The 17,761-nt window shown below is 44.8% G+C and overlaps 1 protein-coding gene across 2 annotated transcripts in view; it reads left to right on the plus strand.

The window, feature by feature from the left end:
• MIPOL1 (mirror-image polydactyly 1) overlaps positions 1-17,761 on the plus strand; it is a 314,859-nt gene that overhangs the window by 3,597 nt on the left and 293,501 nt on the right. For both annotated transcript variants that reach the window (XM_066608446.1, XM_066608447.1), the window contains exon 2: positions 6,258-6,311. In XM_066608446.1, the coding sequence (XP_066464543.1) occupies positions 6,290-6,311 (22 nt within the window). In that variant the 5' untranslated portion in view covers positions 6,258-6,289. The remainder of the gene's footprint in view (positions 1-6,257; positions 6,312-17,761) is intronic.

The raw sequence follows: 17,761 nt of genomic DNA on the forward strand, positions 1-17,761 counted from the left end.
GACTACACAGGGAAAAGTAGTCGACATTACACTGCTGTGTAAGCTGTCTAACACGAAATCTGCCTTCGTTGCCCATAGCAGCCAATCGCAGCGCGGCCTTTCAGTATCTTATATATAAAACGTAAAATCTGCTTCTTTGAGTCGTATACAATCCACAGTTCTGGCTCGTTTTGAGTGACATTTAGCATGAGTGTTCCTCAGCACCCAGCGACAAAAACTGGCCCGAATTTTTCTTTAATTTCTTAGGCCTCATGTCCACAAGAAAAATCTGATCCGCTGCGGATTTGTAACGCGGATTTGGGCTGCGGATGCAGTGCGGATGCACTGTAATTGTCTTTTATTTTTCATGCGGGAGATGAATTGAGCTATGTGCTCTATGAGCTCCCGCACGCGTGATCCGCACTAAAATGGAGTATGTCAATTTTTTTCATGCTCCAGAAATTTTTTAATTCACTTTTAAATACCATCCACAGGTATTTATCTACCCGCGGGTGGTCAATGCATTCCTATGGGGCGCGGATCCGTGTGCGGGAAAAACGCTGCGGCTTTTAATCAGGCCCGCCGCGGCTTCTTCATGTAGAATCCGTAGCGGGTCCCTCCTTTCCCACGGACATGAGGCCTAAAAATCAGAATAAACTCACCTGTTCCGGACGATGCGGATCTTCCTTCCTTCGCGGCCGGATCTTCTTTCTTCGGCCCGGCGGATGTGCTCGGCACGCCGACGCTGGGCCGAAGAAAGAAGATCTGGCCGCGAAGAAGGGAAGAACCGCATCGTCCGGAGCAGGTGAGTTTAATTCTGGTATGGGTCTCCGGACGGCTTCCATAGGCTTCAATAGAAGCCTACGGGAGCTGTCCCCGTGGGAGACACGCACGAAAATGGAGCATGTCCATTTTTGTTTCCCGCACGCGGATCCGCACCTGACGGGAAAAATGACATCCGCAGGTATTTAACTACCTGCAGGTGTCCAATGCATCCCTATCGGGCGTGGATCCGCGTGCGGGAAAAACACTGCGGATTTTAAGCCCGTGGACATGAGGCCTTATACTACTGAGGTAAAATAAGGTGACCAGATGTTACCAGGGTTAAAGCGGGACAAAGGGGTGTGGTCAGAGACGGGGTTAAAAAAAGACAGGTAGCAAATTCCACAGCATTTCTGCATCCAAAAAAAACGGTCAAAATCCATACCATTGGTACCCGCAGCTGATGTCATACTATGCGGCGCTCCCCTCCCCTCCTCCACAGGCTTACTGCTGGCCGCGCTTCCCGACATCCGCTTCCCAGCGGCCTTTACTGACCTCACCTAAGCAGGCTGCTGGGAGCTGGGGGGCGCTGACTGCAGGAAGCCTTCGGAGGAGGTGAGGGGGAGCTCCGCATAGTATGACATCAGCTGCGGGTACGCAGCTGATTTCCAGTCAAAATCCGCTCCAATGGTACAGATATTGACAGTTTTTTTTTTATGGTTCAAAAAGTATTTAATTTAATACGCCTTATAACACTGGAATAATGAAGCATTGACATAAACTCCCACCCTCTCCCCGTCCCTTGTCCGCAACAAACAGCCGGAGGGGAAGAGAGAAGGGGCAGGGAATTTAGCAGTCACGCTGCAAAGCTTTCTCCCACCTCCCTTCTCCAGCCGCTGTCGTTGGCTCCCATAGGAGTCTATGGCAGCGGCCGTGGTCCGGCCACAAAGTTAGTTCCAGGGCTAGCTTTTTCTGCCTGGCACTATATTGGCCGGCTGGGTGCTTTTACACCGAGGAAATAAATTGTAGCACATATCGTCCGGCCGTGAAATGCGCTCGTGTGAATAAGCCCTACGGGAGACAAGGAGGGGAGGGAGTTTTACCCAGTGTAAATCCACCACCAAATTACTGTTTCAAATCTTTTCTAATTGGTGTTTCAAGTCTGAGACCTTCTATTGTGGTGTGAAAAACCTCTGGTGCCAGGCCTCCAACCTAGATGAAGAGCAAAACTGTACCCACGTTGCCCGTAAACTATAAAACTTGGAAAATGTGTTGTTGCTACCAGTACACAGCTCCTCCATGTATTTAAGATTGTCCAAAGCCTCCAAGCACATCATCTTCATGGGGGCCTTAGAGGATTTCCACTTTCTGGGGATAATCTGTCTCATTGCTATTAGGAAAAAGTTTAAAAGGTCCAGTTTTGTCTTGACAATGGGGCCCGGCATCACCGAGAGTTGACTGTTTTTATAAGATATGAATTTTGCTGCGAAAATTTCAGCTGCGGACATTCCGCAGCATTTCCACCACATGTAAGGTGCGCAGCTACGTTCAGAGCGGCCTCAGTAGTAATAGTTGACCCCCACAGTGGCCTCAGTAGTAATAGTGACTCCCCACTGTAGCCCCAGTAGTAATAGTGACCCCCACAGTGGCCTCAGTAGTAATAGTGACTACTCCCTCCCCCCCCCCCCCAGAATAGCTTCAGTAGTGATAGTGACCCCAACAGTAGTAATAATGAGACCCCCCATTGTAGCCTCAGTAGTAATAGTGACCCCCACAGTGGCCTCAATAGTAATAGTGACCCCCCCCCCACACACACACTGTAGCTTCAATAGTAATAGTGGCCCCAGTGGTAAAAGTGACACCCCCCCCCCCACAGTAGCCCCAGTAGTAAAAGTGACCCCCCCCCCACAGTGGTCCCAGTAGTAAAAGTGACCCCCCCCCCCACAGTGGGCCCTGTAGTAATAGTGACCCCCCCCACAGTGGGCCCTGTAGTAAAAGTGACCCCCCCCCACAGTGGTCCCAGTAGTTTAAGTGACCCCCCCCCACAGTGGCCCCCGTAGTTAAAGTGACCCCTCCCCACAGTAGCCCCAGTAGTAATAGTGACCCTCACAGTGGCCCCAGTAGTAATAGTGACCCCCCCCCCCCCGCACTGTGGCCTCAGTAGTATTAGTGACCCCCCCACAGGGGCCTAAGTAGTAAGTGACCCCCCCCCCAGTGGCCTCAGTAGTAATAGTGACCCCCACAGTGGCCTCAGTAGTAATAGTGACCCCCCCCCCTACAGTGGCCTCAGTAGTAATAGTGACCCTCCCCCCCTACAGTGGCCTCAGTAGTAATAGTGACCCCCCCCCTACAGTGGCCTCAGTAGTAATAGTGACCCCCCCCTACAGTGGCCTCAGTAGTAATAGTGACCCCCTCCCTACAGTGGCCTCAGTAGTAATAGTGACCCCCCCCCTACAGTGGCCTCAGTAGTAATAGTGACCCCCTCCCTACAGTGGCCTCAGTAGTAATAGTGACCCCCTCCCCACAGTGGCCTCAGTAGTAATAGTGACCCCCTCCCTACAGTGGCCTCAGTAGTAATAGTGACCCCCCCCCTACAGTGGCCTCAGTAGTAATAGTGACCCCCCCCCTACAGTGGCCTCAGTAGTAATAGTGACCCCCCCTACAGTGGCCTCAGTAGTAATAGTGACCCCCCCCTACAGTGGCCTCAATAGTAATAGTGACCCCCCCCTACAGTGGCCTCAGTAGTAATAGTGACCCCCCCACAGTGGCCTCAGTAGTAATAGTGACCCCCCACAGTGGCCTCAGTAGTAATAGTGACCCCCCCACAGTGGCCTCAGTAGTAATAGTGACCCCCCACAGTGGCCTCAGTAGTAATAGTGACCCCCCCCCCCCCAGTGGCCTCAGTAGTAATAGTGACTCCCCCCCCCCCCACAGTGACCTCAGCAGTAATAGTGACCCCCCCACAGTGACCTCAACAGTAATAGTGACCCCCCCCCCACTGGCCTCAGCAGTAATAGTGACACCCCCACAGTAGCCCCAGCAGTAATAGTGACCCCACCCAGTAGACCAGGCAATGATAGTGCCCCACACAGTTGCCCCAGCAATCATAGTTACCCCCCCCCCCCCCCCCCACACACACACACACACACAGCAGCCCCAGCAAGGGTAGTGACCCCCCCACATAGTACTAGCACTCCCCTTTAGTTCTATATGCTCACCCTCCTCCTGGTCTTCACAGCGCCAATGCTCCCCTTAGCTCTGCTGCCGTTGACGGGAAGTCTGTGCACCCAAAGGGGGACTGTCCCGCCTAAATCGGGACATCTGGTCACCTTAGATAAAATAAAAGCTGCGCTGGGATTGGTTGCTATGGGCAACAAAGGAAGATTGGTGCGGCCTTCTGTTCTGTGGCTCATCCTGTATTTCAATGGACATGACCACGGACAGCTCGCTGCGGAGGCCAGGCGACCCTGTTCTCAGGATATTTATATCTTGACAATATCAAGTCTCATTCAAGTCACCTTCACACTGGCGATAATATCTGGCGATTTTCTCATGCTGCGAGAGTGAGTGAAAACACATGATTATGAATTTCAATGGTTTCATTCTCATTTTTGATGTTTTCACTCCTGAGATTCTGCGTGAAAAAGAAAAATCACAGCATGCCCATTCTTTTTGCGATTTCACCCAATTGAAAGCAATGGGAGAAAATCACGATCCCCTGCCTCAGGTGTGACAGCGCCGCAGGGATGTGAGGCAGTCACATCCAGGGGTTCCACCTTGTTCTCAATGGTGACCCCTGCAGCAGCGCTGGCCCCATTGAGAACATAGGGAGAACATCGCGATCTCCTGCCGCTGCTGTGACAACAGCGGAAGGGAATTCCTTCATTCCTTTTCAAGCAAAAACACCTTGCTTCTGTAAAATTCCTCTCGCATGAGTGCCACGTGCCATAGAGGATCGGAAAATCTCCTATTGCTTTCAATAGGAAATCACCCCCTCAAGCACATAGCTCGGTATGCGAGGGCCATGCGATGCGTTAAAGCTCCCATTGTAATCAGTGCGTTCTGAGGAGTGGGTAGCAAAACCAAAGCAAACGGAAACCATAGTTCTTTTTCTAACCGATTCAGTTCAATACGTGGATTTGTTATTAAAAAATACAAATAGACGGTTTCATTCAGTTCCCATTTGCTTCTCCTTATATCCACTTTTAATGGATTTGTTTTGGATGTGCATGCTTATTAAAGAACAGAACTGTTAGGGCGCCCACCCACTGGCGATTTTTTTTCCCTGCGAAATTCGCAGCATTTTTTTCTCTGCAGGGGTCTATGGGACTTGTAATGTTAAAATCGCGTTCGCGCAAAATCGCGATTTCGCGGTAAATTGCGATTTTGCGCAATCGCGATTTTAACATTACAAGTCCCATAGACCCCTGCAGAGAAAAAAATGCTGCGAATTTCGCAGGGAAAAAAATCGCCAGTGGGTGGGCGCCCTTAGGCTGGGTTTACACGGGGTGAAAATCCTGCGGAAAGTCGATGAGATTTCCGCAGCTGAAATACCATAGGTTTTGAAAACGGCTTTGATGTCAGCGCGGCATGTCCGCAGCATATGGATGAAATTTTTGCAAATCTCGTCCACTTTGCTGCTTAGTCTCGGGCTTACGATTGCAAGTGGAATTTCCGTGCAGACAGTCTGCATGGAAATTCTGTGCCAATTCCGCCCAGTGTGAACCCAGCCTTAGACATCAAGAACTGAACCAAACGGAAACCTTACATTCAATTCTGTCACCTATTGACTATAATGTAGGGAAAAAAACTGAAGTGTGCTTTCCATTAAAAAACGGAAATCAAACAGAATGGAGGCAAACTGAGCTGAGCTAAAGAACTTCTGTTCCCACTGAAATCAATGGGAACTTAAATGGAACTGTTGTTCTGCGTTCGGCTGCTCCTCAGACAGAACAGCCAAGGAGAAAATAATGAGCCTTTCTATAGGTGTTCGGGCTCCTTCACACTGGCGATAGAATTGTGTAAGATTTGTGTGTTGTGAGATGCACAAATCTCACACAAATATGAACCCCATTCTTTGGAATGGGTTCATTCACATTTGCTATGTTTTCCTGCATAGAACCTCATTGCGATGTGATGCAGAAAACAAATCGTAACATGTTCTTTCTTTTGGCGATATCGACCATTGTTTGCAAGGAGGCTGGCAGCGGCAGCGCCGCCCCATTGAAACCAATGGGAGAACATCACGATCCCCTGCTGTGGCTGTGACAGCTGCGACGGGATTCCTTCAGCCCTGCTGGGATGCAGAATTGTTTCTCAGTGAAAATGCCTCGCATCCAGGGCTTTTCAGGAGCATTGCGAGGGCGATATCGGGCCGTCAATCACGTGATATCCCTCTCACCAGTGTGCAGGAGCCCTTAGCTAGTTCCGTATGTGACGCCCGTCGGACTGTGTTTTCTGTTATAAGAGTCATTATTACTAACATTGAATGATCTCAATATTTTTTTTTGCAACAGGAATAAAGCGGACAGCGAACAGACGAGGCTGAATGTTGATCACCATTAAAAGAGGTAAGACCAAACATTTCAAGTCTTCTTACTTTCTATTAATATAAAAGCAGAATTGCTGCTTTTCTGCAGTACGTATTAAAGCTACTCTCATGTATTCTATAACGGATCCTCCGTGAGAGCTCTGCATGATTTGGGCATGGCTATTAAGACTGGCGGATGAGGTGTGCTTCGCTGAACAAGGCTATATAATAAATCAAAGCCTTGCCTGCCCGGTACCTACTAAAGCGAATGATCCCTCTCTAACAACTGGTGGGCTTCTCCCTAAAGGTAAAGTCCCCTGGTGCAAGCACCGAGTTGTGACTGACTCCTAGGGTGACATCACATTGTGATGTTTTCTTGGTTTTGCAAGATTGTTTTTGCAAGGCATTCATTTTACCGACCTCGGAAAGATGGAAGGCTGAGTCAACCTTGAGACGGCTACCTGAACCTGCAACCCTTAGCCTTACCACTCTGCGCCACACGAGGCTGATTGGGCTTCTCCCTACCAGCTCACAAACAATAGATTCCAGCAACTTACCAAGCATATTTGTGGGAACTAATGCAATCTTCTGACAGACCCATAGGGAGTGGTAATACAAACAACGGTAGTTTGATAGATAGGGGTGTTTCTGTACCCACAAGTTGCTGTAATAGTATCGGCTGTACTGACAGATGAACTGACAAGGCTGGCTTTGACCCGCGTTAGCACACTACCGATGATGCAATTACATTTCTATCATCCATTCTCTCTCTGAACTAGTAGCCATGTACACCACTTGTGTGAACATAGATATTTAGTTTTTCAAAAAGGTAATATCACATTGCATTTGTTCAGTCGTGATTGGACAGTTTATAACAATATTGGCCAATTCTTGACACCAGAAGCATCTTACAGGCCCCTTACTACCACAAAAATATGTTCTTTAGGCTTCGCTGAGCCTTCAGTTTCATCATCACTTTCACCAGCAAATGTGTTTCCCGGCATCCTTAAACCCCGGGACAGTCTTACCAAGCACTCCTGGTCTTTTGGGCAACTGAGGGCTGACAGTGAGTCTGATCCAGCAATTCTTCATTTGCAGTATAGCTGTCCACCAGGTCGACCAACTGGTCCGCGTCAAGAACTGCCCATATGAAAGGTCCTTCTAGTGTTCTTGTATAGGACCTTCGGTTGCTGGTGTTTGCCTATAGGTAATTATTGTGACGTTACCGTACAATTAGGTTCCAGTCAGCTACTATATATCTCTCCTATATCTTTAAATTGGGATATAGTTAGTGTAAGACACTTCTCCCTTCATTGCAAAATCAGTTGTTTTTGGGTGTGAAAATTGCCTTTTCTTGAAGTGAAGACATGAGGGTCTGTAGACTCCTCCGAGACCGTGCAGATAGTTTGAGCAGACAGCTCAGAAGTCATGGCTGGGATCTCAGCCGATTCCCTTCATCCCTGGTAGATTTATTCCCTGTATGTAATGCAGCACACTATGAAGAATGTCATTGTTTTCATTCATTGTATGAACCTGTGCAAACAACATCTGTGTGTCTGTATGGAATGGGAGGCATACAGCAGTGCAGTATGATCCCATGGATTGCAGTCAGCACCGTATTATTGACCTGTATTACAATTGTGATCATCACACCTTAAATGGTCCTGAATTTTGCATAAATCAATAGTACAAGCAAATATTAACCCCTTAACACTACAGGATGAAGATTTAACTCAGAAGTGAGCCCGCGCCAACCCGCAGCAGGACTGATAGCTGTCCTGGCGCTGTAGCAGCGGGAATGAATGAGAACACCGAACCCCCTACATGTTATTATTAGAGATGAGCGAGCGTACTCGGATAAGCGGTACTCGCTCGAGTAATTGGCTTTATCCGAGTATCGCTGTGCTCGGGTCTAAAGATTCGGGTGCCGCTGCGGCTGACAGGTGAGTCGCAGCGGGGAGCAGGGGAGAGCGGGCGGGAGAGAAGGAGAGAAAGATCTCCCCTCCGTTCCTCCCCGCTCTCCCCTGCAGCTCCCCGCTCCGTGCCGGCACCCGAATCTTTAGCCCCGCGCACAGCGGTACTCGGATAAAGCCAATTACTCGAGCGAGTACCGCTTATCCGAGTACGCTCGCTCATCTCTAGTTATTATCAATGTACATCGCGCAATGTAAAGGGTTCACAGAGGGAGTGCACTCCCATTGTTACATCATCTGCCCTCCACAATTACGTACTTTTTCCTGTTTGTATAAAAATAAACAAATTTAAAAAGCCACATATTTAATATCATTGTATCTATCGATCTGTACAGTAAATTAAACACACTATTTATCCTCCTCGGCAAAAAACGTTATAAAAATGGAGGCAAAATGTCTACTTTGTTCATTTTACCTCCAAAAAAATGTAATAAAAGTGATCGAAAAAGCAGTTTGTTTCACAGTGCAGGGCTGCAGGGAATAGAGCTGGGGTTAAATAAGACCCCATGGTACCACGCGAGGGTTATGGTTACGCGTATTCCACCTTTACAAACTATGGCAGATATCCACAGCTGAGCCCCAGGGTTCTGCCGTGGCTACACAGGTATAGGGTTGTAGATCCACGTGCGTATTTAGCCTTTTTTGAGCAGACAAATCTACGTGCAGAAACGATGCAGAATAAGTGTTAAGAAGTGAAATTTAAATCCAAATTCCCACACTGGAAAAATTTGCGCAATATAGACAACAGTGGACTCCCTTTGAAAGTAAAGAGGGGGAGATTAGCTGCATAAATATTGCAGATTCCGCCATGTAAAAATAATCTAAGACTTCACTCACACTTGACATTTTAGGTGCACTTTTGAATGGCAGCGCAAAAAAAAAAAGATTTAAAAAAGCGTATGTGGTTTTTTTCCCCCCCCTTTTTTTTGTCATGGTTCAGAAACACTTTAAAAACACACAAACATTTAACCCCTTGAGTGGCACACCCGGAAATTTTCCAAAAAACTAGATAAATGAAGACTGGAGTTTATCCCACAAAAAACAAGGCCATCTAGAGCTCTGGCAATGGAAAAATAACATTAATACGGCTCTTGGAATGTGGTGACGCAAAAGCAAACCTTTAAAAAAAAAAATGCTTAAAATGTGCAAAAATAGCAAAACATAAAAACTGTATAAACTTGGTATCGCCAGAATCGTGTGACTCAGAGAATAATGTTATCACATTATTTATTCTGCACGCTGAACGCCGTAAAAATGAAATCCAAAAAACAAATGGCAGAATTTCTTTTTTTCCCCCAATCTCCCTACAAATGTTTTTACAAAAGTTATGCAATACATTATATATACCCAAAAATGATGCCATCAAAAAGTACAACTTGTCCTGCAAAAAACAAGCCCCCATATGGCCGTGTCAATGAAAAATGAAAAAGTTATGGCTCTTGGAACGCAACTGCAAAATTAGTTGAAATTCAATGATTAGACCATTTAAAAAACCTGCCCTGGTGGGTCTGACAGGGTGGTAGGAAACCCACCACTCAAGGGGTTAATGCATGCTGAATACAACCCATTTATTTCAATGGTTTCATTCACATGAGCACATTTTTTCACACAGTGTGCGATTGCGTGAAAAAATACGTGGCATGACCTATCTTATGCGCACTGCAAGAGCCCGTTGAAATCAATGGGCTTGCGTAAATGCGCACGACATACGCAGAAAATCTGCGGATTTGCTGTGCATCAATGGAATTTTTTGTGAATTTTTTTTTGTGTGTGTGCAAACACACGGTGCATTTGCGCACAAAAATATACATGGGAGTGGGTGAAATACATTTTGAAAAAGCATGGTTCAGTCGCGCGAACACTCAGCTGAATTATGCGGCTGAAATGCGCTTACGCCCCTGCAACTCCAGCCTTATAGGTGTGTGTGTGTGTGTGTGTGTGTGTGTGTGTGTGTGTGTGTGTATATATATATATATATATATATATATATATATATATATATATATATATGTATGTATGTATGTATACATATGTATGTATGTGTGTGTATGTATGTATGTATGTATGTGTGTATATATATATATATATATATATATATATATATATATACACATATATATACATACATATATATACATACATACATACACACATATCTCCACACAAAGTGGATTTGCTGTGGATTTTCCATTCTGACTCTCCGTATAGAAACTCTGCAGCATTTACCGTAGCAGCAAAGTTGATGAGATTTTTAAAATGTCATCCACACGCTGCAGAAGAAATCTGCTGCGGAGATTATGGCAGTGTTTTTGGGTGCAGATTCCACCTTTTCAAAAGAGTGGGTGAATTCTGCACCAAATTCTGCATCAAAAACTGCATTAAAATGAGTTCCAAATGTTCGGTCCTGTCCCTTTAAATGTCAGGCTGTAGCCGCCATGCATTGTCTTCTCCCTTCTTCCTACTTTCATGTAGAGGGGATGTATTTCCACCAGGAATGCAGTACCTGACCGCAGTATTTCAGCGTCGGCTCATAGGTTGTCAGTGCATTGAGACATCCCTGAGTCTGTTTGCTCAGGTGCGGCCCCAGCATCTACCTCTGGCAGGCTATAGTAATGTGACCACCTGATAACTTGGCATGGAGGAGGTGTGAGTAACACTTCTCAGGAATCAGATCCTTTTGTGCGACACTAACAAATATTGGCTACATGTATCTGTGAATAGTAAACACTGTGTGAGCCTGCAGTCGCTTACGCAGGGTATTAGGGGGTAAGGGGGTGGCAAACTACTACGACATGACTGTTATACCACTGTTATATTTTTCAATTTACTGTACCATATAATGTAATGGAAAGCTTAAAAATTTCAAAGTGGAGCAAAATGCGCGGGTAGGTGGGGGGGGGGGGGGGTACCCCTTTGCACCATTTTTGGGAAGTTTTGTTACAGCATTCACAGTAAAAATGACGTTTGCTTTTTTCTGTGAGTTAGTACGATTACAGCGATACCAGATTTAGGCCTCATGTCAACAGGTATAATTGAATTGCGGAATCCGTGCTTGTCATTGGAGTCAATGGAAGCCGTCCGATCTGTGGCACACCTGCAGTTGACATTGAAAAACAAAGTACACTGCACATGGGCGGCGGCACATCCACAGTGGAGAAGATAGAGAGACCGGCATAGCTATGCTGAGGATTTGGACTGGTATGTACTGTCCTCTCGCCGTGCGCAGGGTGGGATTCCGCTGCGGACTCTCACCCGCTGAATCCGACCTGCCCGTGGCCATGAGGCCTTATACAGTTTTTTTTTATGTAATACTGCTTAAAAAAAATAAATGACCTTTTATAAGAAGAACATTTTTTTTCTGTCGCTATCTATTGACCACTCAAACTTTTGAATTAACATCTCTGTTAATGAGGCTGTGTGAGGGCAGTTTTTTTTTTTGCTGGTTGACCCATAGTTTTTATTGATACTATTTCGAGATGCATACAATTTGTTTTATAGCTTTTTATTACATTTTTTTTCTTGGAGACGGGGATGGCCAAAAAGCTCAGTTCTGAAATTTTAATAATTTGGTTTTAATGAGTTTCAGAGATCAGAAATTTTACAGTTTTTTATTTTTTTTATTTTCAGGTATGACGACTTTGAATATTTTTTTTATTTTTGCTAATAATTAAAATGACTTTATTTTACTTGATTTTACTTTTTTTAAGTTCCCATGGAGACCTTGCAATTGTTTTGAGCGCTTTAACCAGATCCAGTAAGATGTACCAAAGGCATGTTTTAATAGGCAATCATTCATGGCTGCCTTGGGCGCTTTCAGAAGGCCTTAGGCTGTTGTGATATCCAGATGGCACCAGGGGGCTATTCATGATATCAGAATTCCAATCAAAAAGACTCCCAAAGTCGAAACGTCGCCAGCTGTATGGAGCAATAAAACTTCATTTCTTTTGTTACACCATTGATGCTGCCACTTCTTTTCTATGTTGGACGAGGTATACTGGGGATTGAAGATCCGTGGTCCCATAAGTGGCTTCTGCATTACGTATTTACCGTAACCTCTGTACTCTTTTGTGCATATTGAGGTGTGCTGTGGGACTCTCTCTGTACTATCAGAATTCCAATCGAGACATTTATATATTCTGCTGCAGAAAATATGCAGCGTTTCCGCTACATGTGAGCGTAGCGTAAGCTGTAACAGGCCTTCCTGTCGGTTGTTTCTTTTTTTTTGGGTGGGTGGAGAGTGCAGAATTATTCACGAGCACCAATTACCCTTTTTTTTTAGAATTTTTACATCGAGGTACATACACTACATTAAGTAGAAGGCATTATCCATCTTTTTAAAATTGCTGGCCTATCCTGAAGATGGACCATCAATATCTTATCAGTCAGGGTCTCACGCTCCGGGTCCTCGCCGCAAGCACCTCAGCCTCTTCAATGTACACAACTGAAGCTATTCCTACTTAAAACGCCCATTCAGATCCACAAGCCTATTGTATTCAGAATGGCCGCTGTAAATTATATGGTGTTCCGAGTACGAAGAGGTTTGTGGTCAGATGTAAACTTTGAAGAGGCTGCGGTGATCATGGCATTGCCTTCAGTCAGCTGATCGATGGGGATCCTGAGCGGCGGATCTCCACTGATTAGATATTGATGGACCATTCTGAGCATAGGCCATCAATTTTTAAAGACTGGATAACCCCTTTAATTGATAGGTGACACATCTAGAAATGCAGGCTGCAACATGCACTTGTTACCACTAGGTGTCACTATTGCACTTCATCTTGTGGAAATTCAAGATCTTGGTCGCTCCTCTGAAGTTGTAACTTTCTTTACTCTTGTAATATTTTGCTTCCTTTTTATAATAAATGGTACATACTGTGAGCTGGAGAAGGAGCAGTTGACATTTAGAGCAGCACAACTTCTCAGAACACCTTTTTCTTTTGAAGGAGTAAAATATTTTTGCACTTTTGGTCATTTTTTGTTTTACTTTGTATGAATCCGCGGAAGGGAATGATGTGTATTTTATAAAATGCTACCTGCCTGATTACAGCAGCAATGACAAAGCTTATTACCCATATTCGATATCTTTCTATATTAGTCCCCTCTCTCTTGTCTTCTCTCACCATGCAGGTTCCAGCACAGATGTTCCTCAGCACGTTAGATGTAGCGGTTCAGCACTAATGCATATTCAGAAGGTCTGGTGTCAGATTATCAGAGAATCTAAAGACCTAAACACCTACATACATACATGTATTTACCCTCTCCGTGCTCTAGTGCCAAGTGCCGGACTATAACATACATTCCTGTAATCTGGCATCTCACATTCATTACAATTACAGTGAATCCAGCTAGGGCAATTCTGCTGCCATCCCCTATGACGACGTCCAGTCCTGCTGTACTGACAGCGGGTCCAGCGATCAGTTCATCGCTGGGAATCCCGAATGGTGGGTCTCCAGCGATTAACTATTATGACTTATCCTAAGGATAGAACATCTATAGTTTTTGCCCATAAAACCCCTTTTACTAGGGGAAGTAACAGAACTTTGCCATTACTAGTTTGAAAACTGCTGTATAGCAAAAGTATGTCTATGCAGCTTATTGACCTTTCCTGCCATAGCCCTTTTTTTTTCTCCCTTTTTTCCATCCCTACTCAAAAAAAAAACATAACGTTTTTTCTATTTTTGTGGCAACAGAACTACATGTGGGCTTGTTTTTTTCCAGAAAAAGGTGCAGTTTTCAATGCTATCATTTAATTTATCATATAATATATTGGAAAACTTTTAGAAATCATAAAGTGCAGAAAAATAGAGGAAAAAAGTGCAATTTTTGGGGGGTGGGGTGGGGGGTGGTGTTTGTTTTTGCAGCATTCATGGTGCAGTTAAAATAACATGTTATCATTTTCCTGTTGGACAATATGATTAAGGCAATGCAAAATTTATATTTTTTCATCGTTGTGCTATATTTTAACCCCATTTATAACTGTTTTATTTTTCCATCGACGCAGCTGAGTGAGGGATCATTTTTTTACAGGGTGATTTGTAGTTTTTATTGGTACTATTGGGATACATGTGGCTTTTCGACCTCCTTTCTTCCAGTTTTTTCTTGGAGGCAGGGTGACCAAAAAGAAGCACAATTTTGTCTTTGCCTTTTTTTTTCTCATGATGTTCACCGTGAGGGATAAATAATGCAATAGTTTAATAAATTGGATTTTAATGCACATGACAATACCAAGTTTTTTTATGCAACAGCTGGGAAAAGTGGGTGGGGGGGGTACATTTTTAAAATAAAAAAAGTTTTACTAGTAATTAAAAAAAGCTTATTTTTTTGCTTTTTTTTCTTAATCTTGAACTAGCAATCGTCTGATCGCTAATACTATATACTGCGATACTTCAGTATCACAGTATATTGTATTTCTGCAGGCAATCTAAGTCTTGCTACAAACATGGCTTAATAGACAAAAATACATTGCTGTCTTGGGAGCCTTCACAAGGTCGCAGTCTATTATGACACTGGAATGGACACCCGCAATCTTGTTGTTTGGTGAGCCATGTGGGTTACGGTGTTTCATTTTGTAAGGCGAAAAATAAAATGTAAAATTTTTGCAGACTTTTCTTACATTCCGAGTCTCAGTGATGTAAAAGATATACATGCCAAATATCAAGAAGATTGGATAATATTTAGAGATTGCACACTTTGATCAGTTTCGTAAAAGTAGGCAAAAAGTACGATTTTTCAATGTTAATTACTTTTATTGGGAAAACTAGAAATACAACTAGACACTAAGATTAATAGGTAGTATGATGGGCAAAACGTGTTATATTAATCAACTTTGACTGATGCAATTCCTTCTTTTGTTCACCCACCGTATATAGAGTTGGCTCAACTACTGAGCCCACACTGTCAGTAAGGGGTTAAAGTGTCAGAGCCACGTTGGATTTTTCCATTGCGGATCTGACAATCCTTATCAGAAATCCAAGGTTGTGCTTTGGAGTTCGGTCATGAATTTACATAGGGATCTGCGGCTCTAGGTGCATCCGCTCGATGGAGAAACTGCATCAAGAACCAACATGTCAATTCTTTTCTTTCACGATGTGAATTTCCATAACTTTTGGTTGAATATTAAAATGGCGCAGATTCTGAATCAGATTTCTGTGTAGAATCTGCACAGAAAATATGCCATGTGGACAGGACCTAAAAAGAAATTGCAGAAAGGCAAATAAATACTGGTATATAGAGCATTTGTAGAAGATGTATATGGCTTGCTAATAGATTACAAGCTACAGATGGCAGAATAACACCATAATGGCGTCATGAGTGGTCGGGGACTTGGGGAAGACATAGTGAGAGAAAAAAGGGCATGAAAGTGGAAAAGGTGGGTGAGGAGTGAAACATAGAGTTGTCCCAGAAAGCAAGACTTGGCTTAGGATTTTTTGAATGCCATGTCATTAGGATTTCTGGACCATAAAGTGCTTGATTAACTCTTTGCAATCCAATTTTGGCTTCAGGGTTTCCTAGAGGGTTTTCTCTTTCTGCCATTATACAGTGGTGCCACCTGCTGGCTAGAGTCAGTACTGCGGTATTGGACATGTTGGAGAGGCCCCCGACAACAGAGCGGCCAGTAATATACAATAAGAATACCCTCCCGGACGTCTTCCGACATTGGAAGCTGTACGGCCTTCAATCAGAATGTCTTTAGACGTCAGACAGTGGATTGGAAAGGGTTAAAGGCGTTCTATTGATTGTTACATTATTTGGCCAAAACTATGTGGATGCCCCTCATATTTATTTTCAGCTGTTTCACCACACCCATTGCAAACAGGTCCATAAAACCAAGGATACAGTCATGTAATCGCCAAAACAAATACTGGTAATGGTATGGGTCGTACCAAAGAGCTCGGTGATTTTTAAACCTGGCACCGTCCTAAAATGCCACTTTTGCCACACGTCAATTTTAATTTATGGTATCAACTATAAGTGCAGAACTGCAGGGTGCTGAAGCATCAGGCTCCTACAGATTGCCTGTCCTCTGTTGCATGGCTGACTACAAAGCTCTTAAAAGCCCTTGAAAGTGACATCAGCACATGAACTGAATCAGGAGCTTCAGGAAACGTCTTTCCATGGTCAAGTGGCAGCATAAAGGCCTGGGATCACCATGCACATTGTGAGACATTGACTATAGTTGGAAAAGCACACTGCCGCTTGACTCTGGAGAAGTGGAAACGTTCATCAGAATGATAAATCACATTTCACAGTCTGATGGATGAGTTTGGTGAATGCCTAGAGCAGCCTTCCTAAAACTGTGCTCCGCGGGGACCTTGGTGCTCCAGCCGTATTATTAACCCCACAGTAGCTCCAGTAATAATTGCCTCCCAACCCATATACTTATCTCCCTCCTTGTAGTCAGCGCCGTCGCTCCACTTCTTGGCACTGATGGCGGGTCACACTGACGTTGGTGTGTGAGCCCGGAATGTTTCCTCCCTTCAACTCTCCTGCGCAGCTAAGGAGGAAAGATGAGGGGAAAAAAGATCCCAGGTGCACACACTGATGTCAGAGTGTGCACCGGGATTAGCCCCACCAGCAGTGCCGATGAGTGATTACCGGCCGAGAAACTGTGGCACCCCAGCCGGTAATCACTATCATGGTGAACGTCCATCAGTGCACGTGCGAGCAGAGAGGGCTCTGCGTGCCATAGGTTCATCACCTGGGACCTAGACCCTCAGTCAGAGCCCCTGACTATCGCTTGTGAAGCTCCAAGGGCTCTGCAGAGCATGGTTTGGGAAACGCTGGTCCAATGAAGGGTAATTTTAATGTTATAGCATGCAAAGATATTTTAGACAATTCTATGCTTCCAACTAAGTGACTATAGTTTAGAGAAGGCAATTTGTCTACAAAGTGAGGTCCGTAAAGAATTGGTATGACTTGTATAGCACATGAGTCAAACGCAAGGCCCATGGGCTGAATCTGGCACACCATGTCATTTTATATGGCCTGCGAGCTCTGAATACAGAAGAGCCTCTTCTAGATTAGAGGGTCCTGACCTTGACTGGAAAGATCTTCTGGTGCACTGTAGAGTCATTTGTAGCCTGCTGTTGGGTACCGGCATTTCGGCTGCCATCTTGGTCCTACACTGTGACATCAGATGCATACCAACTGAGCGCTGTGGCTGTTACTGCAGCCCCTTGAGCCTTTGGTGTGCTCCCATGTCTGTTTCTCCTGCAGTTCAGAACTGCTTGTTGGGAATCAGACCGTGAGGCAGCTTGTACATCCCAGCTGGTCCTCGCTACCATCCTGCATAGGATAGTCCGTTTCAGCCTGCCTGTCCATATCCTGTAAGCTTGCTGCACGGATCAGAGAGGGCATTGTGTCATACTGCTGCTTAACCCAATGAGTAAAGGGCTTTGTACTAACGAATTTTTGGGGAACTTTACATCAGGTTCTACTAACTGCCATCATTTGTCCTCTACTCTGCCTATCTGGCAGATTTGAGTCAAGTATCTTTTTTGGGGGACTTATGCCCCAA

The sequence above is a fragment of the Eleutherodactylus coqui genome, chromosome 6 (assembly GCF_035609145.1).
Source record: "Eleutherodactylus coqui strain aEleCoq1 chromosome 6, aEleCoq1.hap1, whole genome shotgun sequence".
In the NCBI taxonomy this organism is placed as follows: Eukaryota; Metazoa; Chordata; class Amphibia; order Anura; family Eleutherodactylidae; genus Eleutherodactylus; species Eleutherodactylus coqui.